Genomic DNA, 14,479 nt, shown 5'->3' with positions numbered 1-14,479 from the left:
AAGACAAATTTACCAATCAAAGCACTTTATTGCACCATATTTTGTGAACGTAGGCCAAAGCAGGCTTCTATAAAAGTGTAATTTAATACTTTTAATTATGTGTACAAAACAGAATTTCAAACACACCTGCACCATACAAAATAAATTGTTTTTTGTCTTTTTTTCTCTCTAACCAACAATATTTACATACACCATGCAGACTCTCTCACATAAGTCCAGATTTCCAACAAAAAAGGGAAATAACTTCACAGGTTGAAAGTTATGTGCACATTTCTTTCTTTTTAAAATGGGGAAACATTTCTGCTTGTATGGGAATGGCAACACTAAAGCATCCGAACAGGTTAAGACTTCTTTCCTTCATTTTTAAAAACAAACAAACAGACAAAAAAAAAAAAAAAAAAAAGTGAACATTGCATCATCACTCTCTGAATAAGTGTAAACTCAGTTCCCATACACAGTATTGACGTCTATGACACCGATTCCAAAAAAAATAAAATAAAACGTCGCCTTAAAACTACGACCTCAATGAGGCCAGAGGGTGCTGATATCTGATTGCAGTAGATCTCCACGATTATCGCCTGACGCCTGCTGTGTTATCAATCGGTGAGGCAGGATGTGGCAAAGAAAAGAATAAAATCCTGAATACTCAGTTTTGTCATGACGATTTAACGGATTCCCAGCGCTATGAAAAGCAGTTCAGAAAACACGTCTCTTCTAATGCAGCTGGTACAATGGAGAATAATGGCACGGTTCTCTTTGTCTCTTCACTTTTTGTTTGCATTATTATAGCCAGTCGGTCATGTTTCATGCTTTGCCCATATTGCAAGCGCCAACAATATGCCGGCATTTATTTAGCATGTATTTCCCACATAAGCCGATTAAAAACAAGAGCTTAATCCATTTCACGTGAGCCGATCGGGGTTGAAAGTAAACTGTGTGTGTGCGTGTCATTAACGTAAATGTTTCATGGAAATACCAAAATCTGTTACAGTCGGATGCATTATAAATGAAAACACTGTGATGTTTGAGCGGTAAACAACAAAAACGCACTTGTGTAAAAAGCCTGTGTCAATAAATAATGATGAAATCCCACAGAAAATGATACAAAACAAGTTAAAAAGTCAATCCAAGCAAATAAAAACGCAACGTAACAAATTGCGGTGCAGATTTGAGTCTTAAAGCAAATGTAAACAAACTTCCAGGCACATTTTTAGGGTTCCTTTTCTCTCAGTAAGGGCGTAGCGATTTAGTTTCAATTAGAAAAAACGAAGCGTTTGTTCCGCACATTTGACATCGTCTTGAAATTCCTACGAGTTGGTATTATTAGTATTATTATTAATAAACGTGTGGGTAACGTTCGATCGGTCAGTTGATTCTCTCTACAACAGACACCATGCAAGTGGGAAGTACTGCATTAGAAATGTTTCATTGGTGATTCGTAGATCTTATTTTATATATATATTTCTTTTTTTATATATATTTGTATGTATATTTATATTTTTACATAGACTTGATGTGATGCTACTCACTCAAGATGATACAATGTTTTATATCAGCAATATTATTTAATGAGGAAAACATTTCCAAATGTCTTCGCTCACCAATTCTAAAAAGAGCAAAATAAATAAGAACTATTATCTGTACATAATTACACAATATCAACCGACTTTGTGTTCACCTTCAGTTTTGTACAATGATATTAAACATGGAGGAATCGAAAAAGCAGGGGATGTTTTTTCTTCTTTTTTGCTTCCTGCTGCTCGAGAACATTTACAAAGGTTGAAAAACTAAACCGGCAAATTGCTGAAGGACGGCTGCAACGTACGTACAAATGCAACTAAGTTGTTGTTGTACCTTTTTTTTTTTTTTTTTTTTTTTTTTTTAAATGAACAAACAGAAATGGTGTCCAAAGTGTCTGATATCACGTGTACTTTCAACAAGTTACTCCAAATCATCGGGAAACTTAAAATGCACATTTCGCCACAGTATGCAGATATTTTAAAATACCCTTCGCTCGTGTAGGGCGGAATAAAAATGAATGATGTCGCGACACCTCACGTGAAAAAGCGACACGCACACAAGCAGAAGCAGAGGCGATTCTTCTTCCGCCAATCGGAGTTTCTTGTTTGGCTTTGTCAACACTTCTTAAAGTTTCTCCCAGTAAGTGTTCATTCGCTGAAGATCGCCCGACCGGTCATGTGCAGTCGGCAAAACACACGCACGCAAACATACACTCATGCTACATGTTATACGCCACATAGATGGGGTCCAGCTGGTCGGCCAGAAAGCCGTCTCGCAGGTGCATCCTCTGTTTCTCTCCGCGAGAGTTGATGGGAATGACGCCGATGTCCACCACGACCACCACGCCCACGATCAGGTAGTGCTCCTCCAGGACCGCGTTGGTCACTAAAGGAACCAGGTCCAAAGCTTCCTGTTCCGAACCTTCCAGCTCCACGACCACAACCAACAGGTTGGTCCAGGGAAACACCGCACTGAAACGAACACAGATCAGTTCATTTAAAACACGTCCTTTCTAATGGGCCGTTCACGCTAACAACAAAACAACAGGAAGTTTTTCAGTGATAATTGGTGATTTGAGGTGACAACATATATCTTAACTAATCAGAACATATGTGATGTTTAAAATACAACTGACAATTGAGATTTTAGATCAAGAAATCAATAATGAAAATCAACTGCGAAAATGCCTTATGAATAGAACAAAAAGTAAAAAAAAAAAAAAAAAAAAAAAAAAAAAAAATATATATATATATATATATATATATATATATATATATATATATATATATACACACACACACACACACACACACACACACACACAGACACACACATTTAAATGTAATCTTTACAAATCTAAAAATTAACTCATTTTCCATATTTGTAAATTATAATATTGTGATATTGTGACATCCAAATTCAACTTGTAAAATGACTAATTTTTAGTTTTATTTAGACAAAACAGTATAAATAGTATACATTTATATCAAAATAAATACATCAATTAATTTGATTTTAGTTTTAAGTGTTTTCTTTTTTCCTTAATTTAGAAAAAAATACTATACATTTTAATATCAGAATAAATAAATCAATAAAACAATTTGACAGATTTTAGTTGTTTTATTTTTCATTTATTTAGATAAAATAGTATATATTTTACTATCAAAATAAATAAATAAATTTGACTGATTTCGTTTTAAGTGTTTTGTTTTTCATTTATTTAGATAAATTAGTATACATTTTAATATCAAAATAAATTTGACAGATTTTAGTTGTTTTATTTTTTATTTATTTAGATAAAATAATATACATTTTAATATCAAAATAAATAAATTTGATTTAGTTTTAAGTGTTAAAATAGTATACATATATTGTATTCATTTACATAAAATAATATACATTTTAATATCAAAATAAATAAATTTGACTGATTTAGTTTTAAGTGTTTTATTTTTCATTTATTTAGATAAAATAGTATACAAATATTTCATTTATTTAGATAATATACATTTTAATATCAAAACAAATAAATTTGATTTAGTTTTAAATGTTAAAATAGTATACATATATTGTATTCATTTACATAAAATAATATACATTTTAATATCAAAATAAATAAATGTGACTGATTTAGTTTCAAGTGTTTTATTTTTTCATTTATTTAGATAAAATAGTATACATTTTAATATCAAAATAAATGTAACATATTTTAGTTTTAAATGTTTTATTTTTCATCTATTTAGATAAAATACTATACATATATTTCATTTATTTAGATAAAATAATATACATTTTAATATCAAAATAAATACATTTGACTGATTTAGTTAAGTGTTTTATTTTTCATTTATTTAGTATTTATGTATCCTATTTATTACATAATAGTATAAATAGTATACATTTGAATGTCTAAATAAATAAAATGGCCGTAATGTATTTATCAGTGCATCCCTAAAAAATAAATAAATAAATAAAGGTACTTGGACTGGAAGTGAGAAGGTCGTACCATTCCATGATGCTCTTGTGGGTGCGTATCACCGAGGTCTCTATGTCGATGGGGTGATACCTCATTCCTCTCAGCTCCATGGCTTCATCCAGAGCGCCCACTACATACAGAGCGTCATGCCGCTCTGGAAACACAGAGGATGTTAGCGTCATTCTTAGACTTCAAATTAAAGCCAAAAATTCAATAAACAAAGGTGCATAATTACCTCCACTTGCATCTGTAAGTTCGGTCCTGCGGAGGAAGCCCAGATAGCCGGTACGTGCCCACACCGTCTGCGTATCTCCGAAGCTCAAGCGCGAGTTGAAGTGATCGGACTGCAGGGCCTCGTCTCCATACACCGTGAAGTAACCGCTGCCGTTATGGGCACAGTGAACCCAGATCTAGTGACACAAAACAGACCAGGAACACAGTCGTAAACAGCCACAGATGATTTTGTCTTTACCTTTAATCCTGCAATATGAACTTACCTCCCCTAGATGGGAGTCTCCCAGCGGGCCCTTGGTTTCGGGATTGGCGATGATGATTCGAACTCCAGGTAAAATCTGGTGGAGGATGAAAATGAGATTCAGTAATGTAATAATTGAGAAATATCCAGCCATATGCACTCAAAGAGAAAGTGTTTGCAGGTACCTTTCCAGACTCCATGAGGGGGAGACTGTGTGGGGAGCCTCGCTCGACCAGCCGCACTCTGGGCAAAAACAAGCACACTGTTGCTTTCCTGGCAAACTATCAATTACCAGATCATAAACACAAGCGTAGACATGACTAATGTCACTTTCAAGAACAGAACCTGACACTCACGAGTAAATAAACACAAAATGATATTTTAGAATTCAGAGTGAGCAAAAGTAATACAATTCTAAAGAAAAATGCATATGCATACTGTACCAAACAAATACAGCAATTGCATAACAAACTTTTGGAAAATGATCAATATCAGCCATGAAGATTACTTGTTCCATACTTGGCCATTTTGAGCTTATCGACCAAAAACCCACACCAGATTGGCTGATTATCATTAGTATTAGCACCCCCTTGTGTTACGAGTGGGCAGCATGACCAAAATCAAAAAAAAAAAAAAAATTAAATGCTGTCTGTAGGAAACTTACAGAGCACCACACATGACATTGGGGGAAAAATATGTATATAAATATGTATATACTTACTAATGCATCAGCACGTTTTACTAATTTGTTCCCTCATTTTAAGTGAATCAAAATGAGGGAATGAATTAGTTCATTGGCCATGATTTACTAAAACGAAGGAACAAATTCTTAATTTGTGGGAATTAATTCTTAATTCGTGACCACAAATCATATATGTTTGTCCTCATGTCATGTGTGGGGCTCCGAAAAAATTTAATTATTAATTATTATTTATTTTATTTATTATTATAATGAGAATTTCTTATTATATTTACAAAATTTAAAAGATTTCACAAAAAAGGTCTTAGTTGATATCCATTAAATTAATGTAGTTTAGATATTAATTAAAAATATGTCTAACAATACATTTTAAACATTTACTGAATTTCATTCAGTAATAATTTTATTATTTTAATTTCAGAAATCATGACATTATTTGTGTTTTTTTTATTCTATTGACAGGCTTTTTTAATAGTAAGAAATAAAATAAAATAAAGATTTTTATAAGGTTTTTATAAGGGTTATTCAACTAACATTAATTAAGGTGTGGGTTAAAAAAAAGATGCACTGTCAAAGTAATAAAGTTTTATATACAGTGGGTACGGAAAGTATTCAGACCCCCTTAAATTTTTCACTCTTTGTTATATTGCAGCCATTTGCTAAAATCATTTAAGTTTTTTCCTCATTAATGTACACACAGCACCCCATATTGACAGAAAAACACAGAATTGTTGACATTTTTGCAGATTTATTAAAAAAGAAAAACTGAAATATCACATGGTCCTAAGTATTCAGACCCTTTGCTGTGACACTCATATATTTAACTCAAGTGCTGTCCATTTCTTCTGATCATCCTTGAGATGGTTCTACACCTTCATTTGAGTCCAGCTGTGTTTGATTGTACTGATTGGACTTGATTAGGAAAGCCACACACCTGTCTATATAAGACCTTACAGCTCACAGTGCATGTCAGAGCAAATGAGAATCATGAGGTCAAAGGAACTGCCTGAAGAGCTCAGAGACAGAATTGTGGCAAGGCACAGATCTGGCCAAGGTTACAAAAAAATTTCTGCTGCACTTAAGGTTCCTAAGAGCACAGTGGCCTCCATAATCCTTAAATGGAAGACGTTTGGGACGACCAGAACCCTTCCTAGAGCTGGCCGTCCGGCCAAACTGAGCTATCGGGGGAAAAGGTAAAGAAGAACCCAAAGATCACTGTGGCTGAGCTCCAGAGATGTAGCCGGGAGATGGGAGAAAGTTGTAGAAAGTCAACCATCACTGCAGCCCGCCACCAGTCAGGGCTTCATGGCAGAGTGGCCCGACGGAAGCCTCTCCTCAGTGCAAGACACATGAAAGCCTGCATGGAGTTTGCCAAGATGGTGAGAAATAAGATTCTCTGGTCTGATGAGATCAAGATAGAACTTTTTGGCCTTAATTCTAAGCGATATGTGTGGAGAAAACCAGGCACTGCTCACCACCTGTCCAATACAGTCCCAACAGTGAAGCATGGTGGTGGCAGCATCATGCTGTGGGGGTGTTTTTCAGCTGCAGCTGAAACAACTTGTTGCATCTTTCCCAAAAAGACTCATGGCTGTCTTAGATCAAAAGGGTGCTTCTACTAAATACTAAATACTAAATACTTAGGACCATGTGATATTTCAGTTTTTCTTTTTTAATAAATCTGCAAAAATATCAACAATTCTGTGTTTTTCTGTCAATATGGGGTGCTGTGTGTACATTAATGAGGGAAAAAAAATGAACTTAAATGATTTTAGCAAATGGCTGCAATATAACAAAGAGTGAAAAATAAAAAAACTGTGTCATTATTTAACACCTCAGTATAAAGAAAAAAGTACAGCTAATTTGTTATTATATGATAAATGATATCATTATTCCAGCATTTTATCAGACATAATTCACTTTACTCTCTAAATATCACCAGCAGCATTGGCCAATATTAAACCCATATTGTCTGACCATAAATCAGCTCACTTGAGTCATTTCTCCACTTTCATTAAATGTCTCACCTGTCATGTCGTAGAGCTCTCATGTCCACATACACAGTAGTCGGGTCTGGTCCCGATGTCCCCTGAAATGCACACCATGAAGCTGTTAACCAGGAATCACACACTAATACAGTTTACAATATACTGTACAGAAAACTAGCTATGAGTGATTTTTCTAGGGGAAGGGTTCTACTGGTCAATTTCCTCAGAGTTAACCCACTTCAGCTGTTAACTAGTTAGTAGCAGAGCCTAGAGATCACAGACTGAAAATGGTGAAAAAGATGAGGGGTTTGGGGAAAAAAAAGGGCGAGACAAGCAGCAAACTGAGGAAGAAACAACCCAAAATTTAAACAATCACCCAGAAAGGCACATGGTTATAAATGATGCTGTGAACGGAGGCGTTTTAGAGAGCAGAGCAAAAAATAGGAATCGTTTATGAAGCCGGGATGACAAACGTGTGGGTGTTTGTGAAGTGGAGAAAAAGACAGGCGTAGATAAAAGCTGACGGAACCTTTAAAGATCTGAATGTCTGCTTGCGGTGAAAGCGCCCCGGCATTGCAGAACTTTTTCCAGTGGGTGAACAGGAGAGCATTTACCAGCTGCTTTATAAACTAAGGTCTGCCTTTAAGCTCCTTCAGACTCCCATCAGAGCTTCAATGCACCTCGCAAAGCAAGCGTAATGCGATGCTTTGACCTACACAAGAAAAGTGCTGCAGATAGTGTCGCAGATGGCCAAAATTGGGGCTTTTTGCCTTTGTTATAGGGTACAACAAGGATACCAGAGCAAAAAGGTATCCTGATTTGATTTGATTTTCTTAAAAAAACTAGTTGGCACAAAAACTCATCGCAGCACTTTCATTATGATTAATTGTGTTCATTATACACTGAGAAATTTGATAACATTTTAAAGCTGCAGTCTATAACTGTTTTTGGTTAAAAATGATCCAAAATCAATTTTTGAGCAAGTACATAACCAGCCAGTAGTCAAAATTATCTCCTTACCTTAGAGGTATTCACAACATTAAGCTTGTAATAATGTGTTCTAATTTGAGTGGTACTGGTAGGTTTCCGCTGGAAATTCAAGATTGCTGCCGTTCGTCTTTATGTTATTACATAACGTTGTTTTACATAAAGAAGGAGTCCCGGCTAGTAGGCTACATCACATATGAGGATGCTGCAGGTGGCGGATCATTTATAACCTTTTCTCACAGCAGCTGGAATAATTAAACTTACCAATTAAACTTATTAAAGGTGCCCAAGAATGCTTTTTCACAAGATGTAATATAAGTCTAAGGTGTCTCCTGAATGTGTCTGTGAAGTTTCAGCTCAAAATACCCCATAGATTTTTTTTAATTAATATTTTTAACTGCCTATTTTGGGGCATCATTAACTATACACTGATTTTTTCAGCGCGCCGCCCCTTTAAATCACGTGCTCCCTGCCAGACGAGCTCTCGACACTATTTCAGCGCATTTACAAAGTTCACACAGCTAATATAACCCTCAAATGGATCTTTACAAGATGTTCGTCATGCATGCTGTGTGCATACATCGAATCATGTGAGTAAATTATTTATTTTGATGTTTACATTTGATTCTCTATGAGTTTGAGGCTATGCTCTGTGGCTAACGGCTAATGCTACACTGTTGGAGAGATTTATAAAGAATGAAGTTGTGTTTATGAATTATACAGACTGCAAGTGTTTAAAAATGAAAATAGCGACGGCTCTTTTCTCCGTGAATACAGTAAGAAACGATGGTAACTTTAACCTCATTTAACAGTACATTAGCAACATGCTAACGAAACATTTAGAAAGACAATTTACAAATATCACTAAAAATATCATGTTATCATGGATCATGTCAGTTATTATTGCTCCGTCTGCCATTTTTCGCTGTTGTTCTTGCTTGCTTACCTTGTCTGTGCACAGATCCAGACGTTAATACAGCCTTTCCTTGTCTAATGCTCGAACATGGGCTGGCATATATGCAAATATTGGGGGCGTACATATTAATGATCCCGACTGTTACGTAACAGTCGGTGTTATGTTGAGATCCGTGTGTTTTCCGGAAGTCTTTTAAACAAATGAGATTTACATAAGAAAGAGGAAGCAATGGGGTTTACTTAATGTATGTCTTTTCCATGTACTGAACTCTTGTTATTCAACTATGCCGAGGTAAATTCAATTTTTCATTTGAGGGCACCTTTAATCTACGCGATCGCTAGACATGTTATTTACTTGTTCCTTTTCTGGTGAAAATTGTTATTTTGGACATACTTCCAAGACAAAGAATCTGTGATTCTGAAGTACAGTATCCACACTGATGTGGTGACTAGATTCATCCGCGCTGAGGAGCCGTGCCGATGCACAACCCACATAAGATGATGATTCCACACATAACTGCAATTGCAGGTTTCAAACATGATGGCGACAACGAAGAAAAACTTACGGACTGCAGCTTAAAATTTTTTTAGATTTATGTAGTAAATCAGAATTGACAAAATGACCAAATATATTTAGAGACAAAGATCTTGCTAATAATTTTCAGTTTTGTAAATTTTTTAATAACCAAAGAATATGTAAAAGCATGATATTTGGGGTAAAAAGCGCCCCATTGTTGGGGCTAAAGGCACAATAATTGACTTCAAAAACACCTTGCTGACTTTTGTCTGACATTTCTCTTATTTTTTACATTTAGATTACCTTTAGATTGCATAATCTAATACTCACTTGTAATTTAAATAAATATCAATATATTATACAGTACATATTATGTCTAAATTCACTTGTAGCATTTACTAGGATTGATTTTAGTTTTTAGTGTTTTAATTCTTTTACACAAAATAGTATTGATCACACAAGCAAATTTTAATATTGGTTCATCCCTACAGCAAACAAAACCGGTTACAAGCCTGATTTTTTTTTTTTTTGTCACAATCCGATTTCTGAATGTCATAATATGCTTTTGACAATATATCGTACAGCTTGATGTACAGGATCATTCTCTCTTTATTCTTGTTCAGATTTTCATTATGTCATTGGCAGCATTTTGCAAGGTCAGCAGTAGGGGTGTAACGATACCCTCGTCACGATTCGATACATATCACGATACTGAACTCACGATACAATATTATTGCGATTCTCCAAGACATAAGGTAAAAGGTTAACAAAAAAATTAACTGTGAAGGTGGAAATAATAACCCAACGCACAGAACAATGGTGACACCAGAGTAAAAATATTCATGATTTTGAAACTGCACGGTAAAAAATGTACATGATTTTAACAGTAAAAGACTGTAAAAATGCTGCGGTGAAAAACTGTCAATTGGTTTACAGAAAGTTTCCGTACTATATAAGGTGAATAACTGTAATAGATCTAACGGTACATACATTACGGTAAAATACCGTTAAATTCACAGTTTTTGGAATTGAAAAATAACAATTCATTGTAAAAATTTACAGTGAAAAACCGTAAATTGACATTCCCACAATTCCCTACGTGACACTTCACATTTGATATATTTTCGTTGAAATAACTCTGTTTCTTCTTAGTTTTTCTCATTTTTTTCTAATCAGTTATGTACATTAGGGTTTTATGTTACATCTAATGTTGTTAAATTAATGTTTATTGTATTTTTAAAATTTCATGCATGTTACCATGATGGTGTTTAGTGTGTGTGTGAATGACACTGTGTGCACCTTCTACATGTTAGTGTTGTCTTTCTCAGCTTGTGATGAACTTTGGTTCATCATGTGACTCTTATCACCACTGTGTTTGGTGACTGTCAGTGTATTATAAAGGTACAAAACAGATATTAGTACTTCATTAGCTTGGTAAATTAACATTATATCAGTAAATGAAATACGTTATTTTACCGTAAATTTAACAGACTTTTTTTTTACGTTGCTACTGTATTTTTTACGGTATAGTTCTGGCAACCACAGCTGCCGTTTTTTTACCGTAAATTTTACTGGGATTTTTTTTACAGAGTGAAAATACAAAACACAAATATTTACTGGTAACATAAGACAATTGGTAAATATTCCCTCATTGCATTAGTATACATTATATTCAACATTATATATAGTAGTTTAATGTAGTACTGACACTAAAACTCGAAACAGTAATTTTCATTTTGGGTGAACTACACAGAATACATATTGTCAGTATCCAAGATACATATTGTTGCATTTTCGTTTTGCGATATAATGAGACACGATATATTGTTACACCCCTAGTCAGCAGTGAACTGACTGTCTGAGAGCATCACTTTACAGCATTTAAACTGTGCATAATGCGTCGCTCCTTTTTGATGCATTTGGGGACTGTCGACGTGAGTCATGTGAAATGGCCTTTATGGAACAATACAAATGAGAAATGAACAGACAAAACACAAACAACTGCTGCCTTTGAGTGCAAGCGACAAATGAACACTCATCATTTTGATCAAATGAATGCAATTATTTTTCATGACTGATCATTACTGAACTTGCAATGACTGTTCGTTATGAGGCACTCAGATGCCCCAACTCAATCTAAATGAGAAAATATCTGCAATTTCAGTTCACAAACATAACGGGGCCAGCAGAGGTCTCCCTGTGTCTGAAGAACAACAACTGGCTTTGTCGACAAGACACGGTCCTTGGAGACGCATTTCAGATCACTGACTCACACAGTGCCGGAGTCTGTGATATTTCATGTGTAGGCACTCATGTTCCGAACAAAGCCCCTTGTGTTTGTGATGTCACGGTAAAACAATGTGGCGGACAAGGGAGGGGAGGCACGATTCCACCTAATGGCTGTGATTATAGAGCTCTACGCTACGGGAACACTACTAATGACTGCAGCTGCACAATAACACGCAACTCTTGACCCCGGTGTAAGTCCAGGTGAGCGGCAATCTCACTGGAGGAGGGTTGGATCTCACCGCTCTGAGGGTGTCTTTCCTGTTCAAAACTAAGCAGCCCTTTAGGTCAGCCATTAGTCTGATAAATTAGTCACACTGATTCAGATGGATCCAGCCGTTTGCTTCCACTACATTAGCAAAAGCCACACACTGCAAGGATCAAGAGCCCAGCAGCCGAGGGGTAAAAAAAGCTTAGTCGGACCCCATTCCACACCCAATGCCAGATCGAGCGGGGAGCGTTCGGACTTCCCTACCTGATCTGCAAGCTTCCCGAGCCTGTGGGGCTACAACAGCCAGTGAGCAGATGAGAGACAGGGAGAGAGTGAGGAAAGAGGAATACAGGGTGAAGATTTGTGGATGTGACAAAGAAAGGAATAAATGCAATATAAAAGGAGGATATAAGAACAATGTGGGGCAAAAGAAGGAAAAACAACATGCAGTGTCAAAATAATACAGATAATAAAAGGAGATATTATTGGTTGTTTATTATTTTAGCTCACCTACACGCACTTATTGACATTTGCTGACAGAAAAAAATTGTTGAAATTTATTATTTATATATTACTTCTTATATTTTATAATATAATCAACAATTTAATATGATTAAGTAATGTATAAATATAATTATATTTAATTTTAGTTGTTTCTTATCAGCTGATGTCACTAAGGCTGTGATATTATTATAATAGATTATATAATATTATATAATTATATATATTATATAATAATATGGGAAGATTTGGTGGTTCATTTTGACTTCAGTTGAACTCAAGTCTTCTCAAAGTCTCATTTCTGCCCCTCCCACAACCCAGATGATAAAGAAACTGTGGGGTTGTTTAGAGTATCTTATGATTTAATGGTCATTATGCTCTTAAATGTAAAATAATTCATCTCTCTACTAGTATGTAGCCATGGAAACATCTGTAGTATGATAAAGTGTTGTGGTGCTTTTTGCCTGGTAACAAAAAATATCCAACATTTTTTTTTTTCTTGAAAGCAATTTAAAACTGCTCTTATTGCTAAATAAACTCCAGAGTTTACAGCGGAGTCTTACCATAAGAAGGTTTATTTTTGTGGCTGTCTGACAGTACATTAATGGACAGATACTTACCAAATAAATAATGCATGAAATGCTGATTATCATTTATTTTATTATATTTTGCATGATATTTTTTAATGTTTTTTGTGAGAAATCTCTTATGCTCATCAAGGCTGCATTTATTTGATCAAAAATACAGTAAAAACAGTAACACTGTGAAATATAGCTACAATTTAAAATAACTGTTTTCTTATATTTTAATGTAATGTAATTTATTCTTGTGATGGCAAGCTGAATTTTCAAGCATCATTACTCCAGTCTTTAGTGTCACGTGATCCTTCAGAAATCATTCTAATATGTTGATCTGCTGCTCAAGAAACATTTCTTTTATCATTGCTAAATATTTTTTGTGGAAACAGTAATAGATTTTTTCAGACTTACTTCATGAATAGAAAGTCCAAAAGAATAGCATTTATTTAAAACAGAAATATTTTGCAACATTTGATCAATATTTGACCAAAGAATGCTGTAACTGACTAATCAGAATCAAGTATTCTAAAGAGCCGTATAATATCCCAGTCAATTGGCCACTCTACTCACAGCAGCATTGGAAATCCCTGTATCAGTTGACTAGTACTATTTGTTGACTTACTAAGTGTTGACCTGATTTTACCTCTACAACATCAGGATGCAACTCAGAGTGCAAACTAAAGGCACAGTGAAATCCTCTCTGCAAACTCTGAACACTAATCCCGGCTGCAGTCGGCTTGCTAAAACAACGCTGGGATTGGGATTACGGCCCAATCTCTGCCTTGTGTTTTCTGGTCAGCACCAGATTAATCGCTGGCACGCACGCAGTCAAACGCAACTAACCTGCAGGCAGATGGCCAGGTTCACTCTACATCCAAAGGAAGTGCTGACAGCTCGCGGGTGCAGGCCCAAGTCTTTGAAGAGTTTGGAGAAGGACTGGGTGAGGGCTATCCTGGGCCTCTCCTCAGCGACCACCACACACGTCCTCACGCGAGACAGGTCAAGTCCACGGGACTGAAGGATGGGACAGAGAGATACAGAACTTTAAATTTTGTCAAGTGTACAAGAACCAGAACATTTATCATCATTTAAAAAAAAAAAAAAAAAAAAAAAAAACACTTCAAAGCAACATGAAACAGTATTTGCACCACATTTAACTTCTGTGACATTTCCTAGTCAAACAAAATATTCAGAGGGAAATAATGTAACATTGATCGTACCTATTGTTGTATATTTCAAACATTTTATTTTAAAATATTTTAATTTTAAATAATTATTTCTTATCAGCTGATGTCAAGGATGTTATTATCAAATTAATTCAACA

At 35.2% G+C, this 14,479-nt stretch overlaps 1 protein-coding gene across 6 annotated transcripts in view; it reads right to left on the bottom strand.

Annotated features, from left to right (window-relative positions):
- Positions 1 to 8: 8 nt before the first annotated feature.
- dip2ca (disco-interacting protein 2 homolog Ca) overlaps positions 9 to 14,479 on the bottom strand; it is a 130,484-nt gene continuing 116,013 nt past the window's right edge. For 4 of the 6 annotated variants that reach the window (XM_048174099.1, XM_048174094.1, XM_048174095.1 and 1 more), the window contains 8 exons: positions 13,999 to 14,169; positions 12,341 to 12,370; positions 7,200 to 7,261; positions 4,658 to 4,715; positions 4,495 to 4,569; positions 4,233 to 4,407; positions 4,028 to 4,151; positions 9 to 2,492 (listed from right to left, as the gene is read on the bottom strand). In XM_048174099.1, the coding sequence (XP_048030056.1) occupies positions 2,240 to 2,492; positions 4,028 to 4,151; positions 4,233 to 4,407; positions 4,495 to 4,569; positions 4,658 to 4,715; positions 7,200 to 7,261; positions 12,341 to 12,370; positions 13,999 to 14,169 (948 nt within the window). In that variant the 3' untranslated portion in view covers positions 9 to 2,239. The remainder of the gene's footprint in view (positions 2,493 to 4,027; positions 4,152 to 4,232; positions 4,408 to 4,494; positions 4,570 to 4,657; positions 4,716 to 7,199; positions 7,262 to 12,340; positions 12,371 to 13,998; positions 14,170 to 14,479) is intronic. The other 2 variants (XM_048174096.1, XM_048174097.1) reach the window with 1 other exon arrangement.

This window comes from Megalobrama amblycephala, linkage group LG22 (genome assembly GCF_018812025.1).
Source record: "Megalobrama amblycephala isolate DHTTF-2021 linkage group LG22, ASM1881202v1, whole genome shotgun sequence".
NCBI lineage: Eukaryota > Metazoa > Chordata > Actinopteri > Cypriniformes > Xenocyprididae > Megalobrama > Megalobrama amblycephala.
The sequence above is the reverse complement of the archived record's forward strand: the minus strand, read 5'-3'. Positions and strand labels throughout refer to the sequence as shown.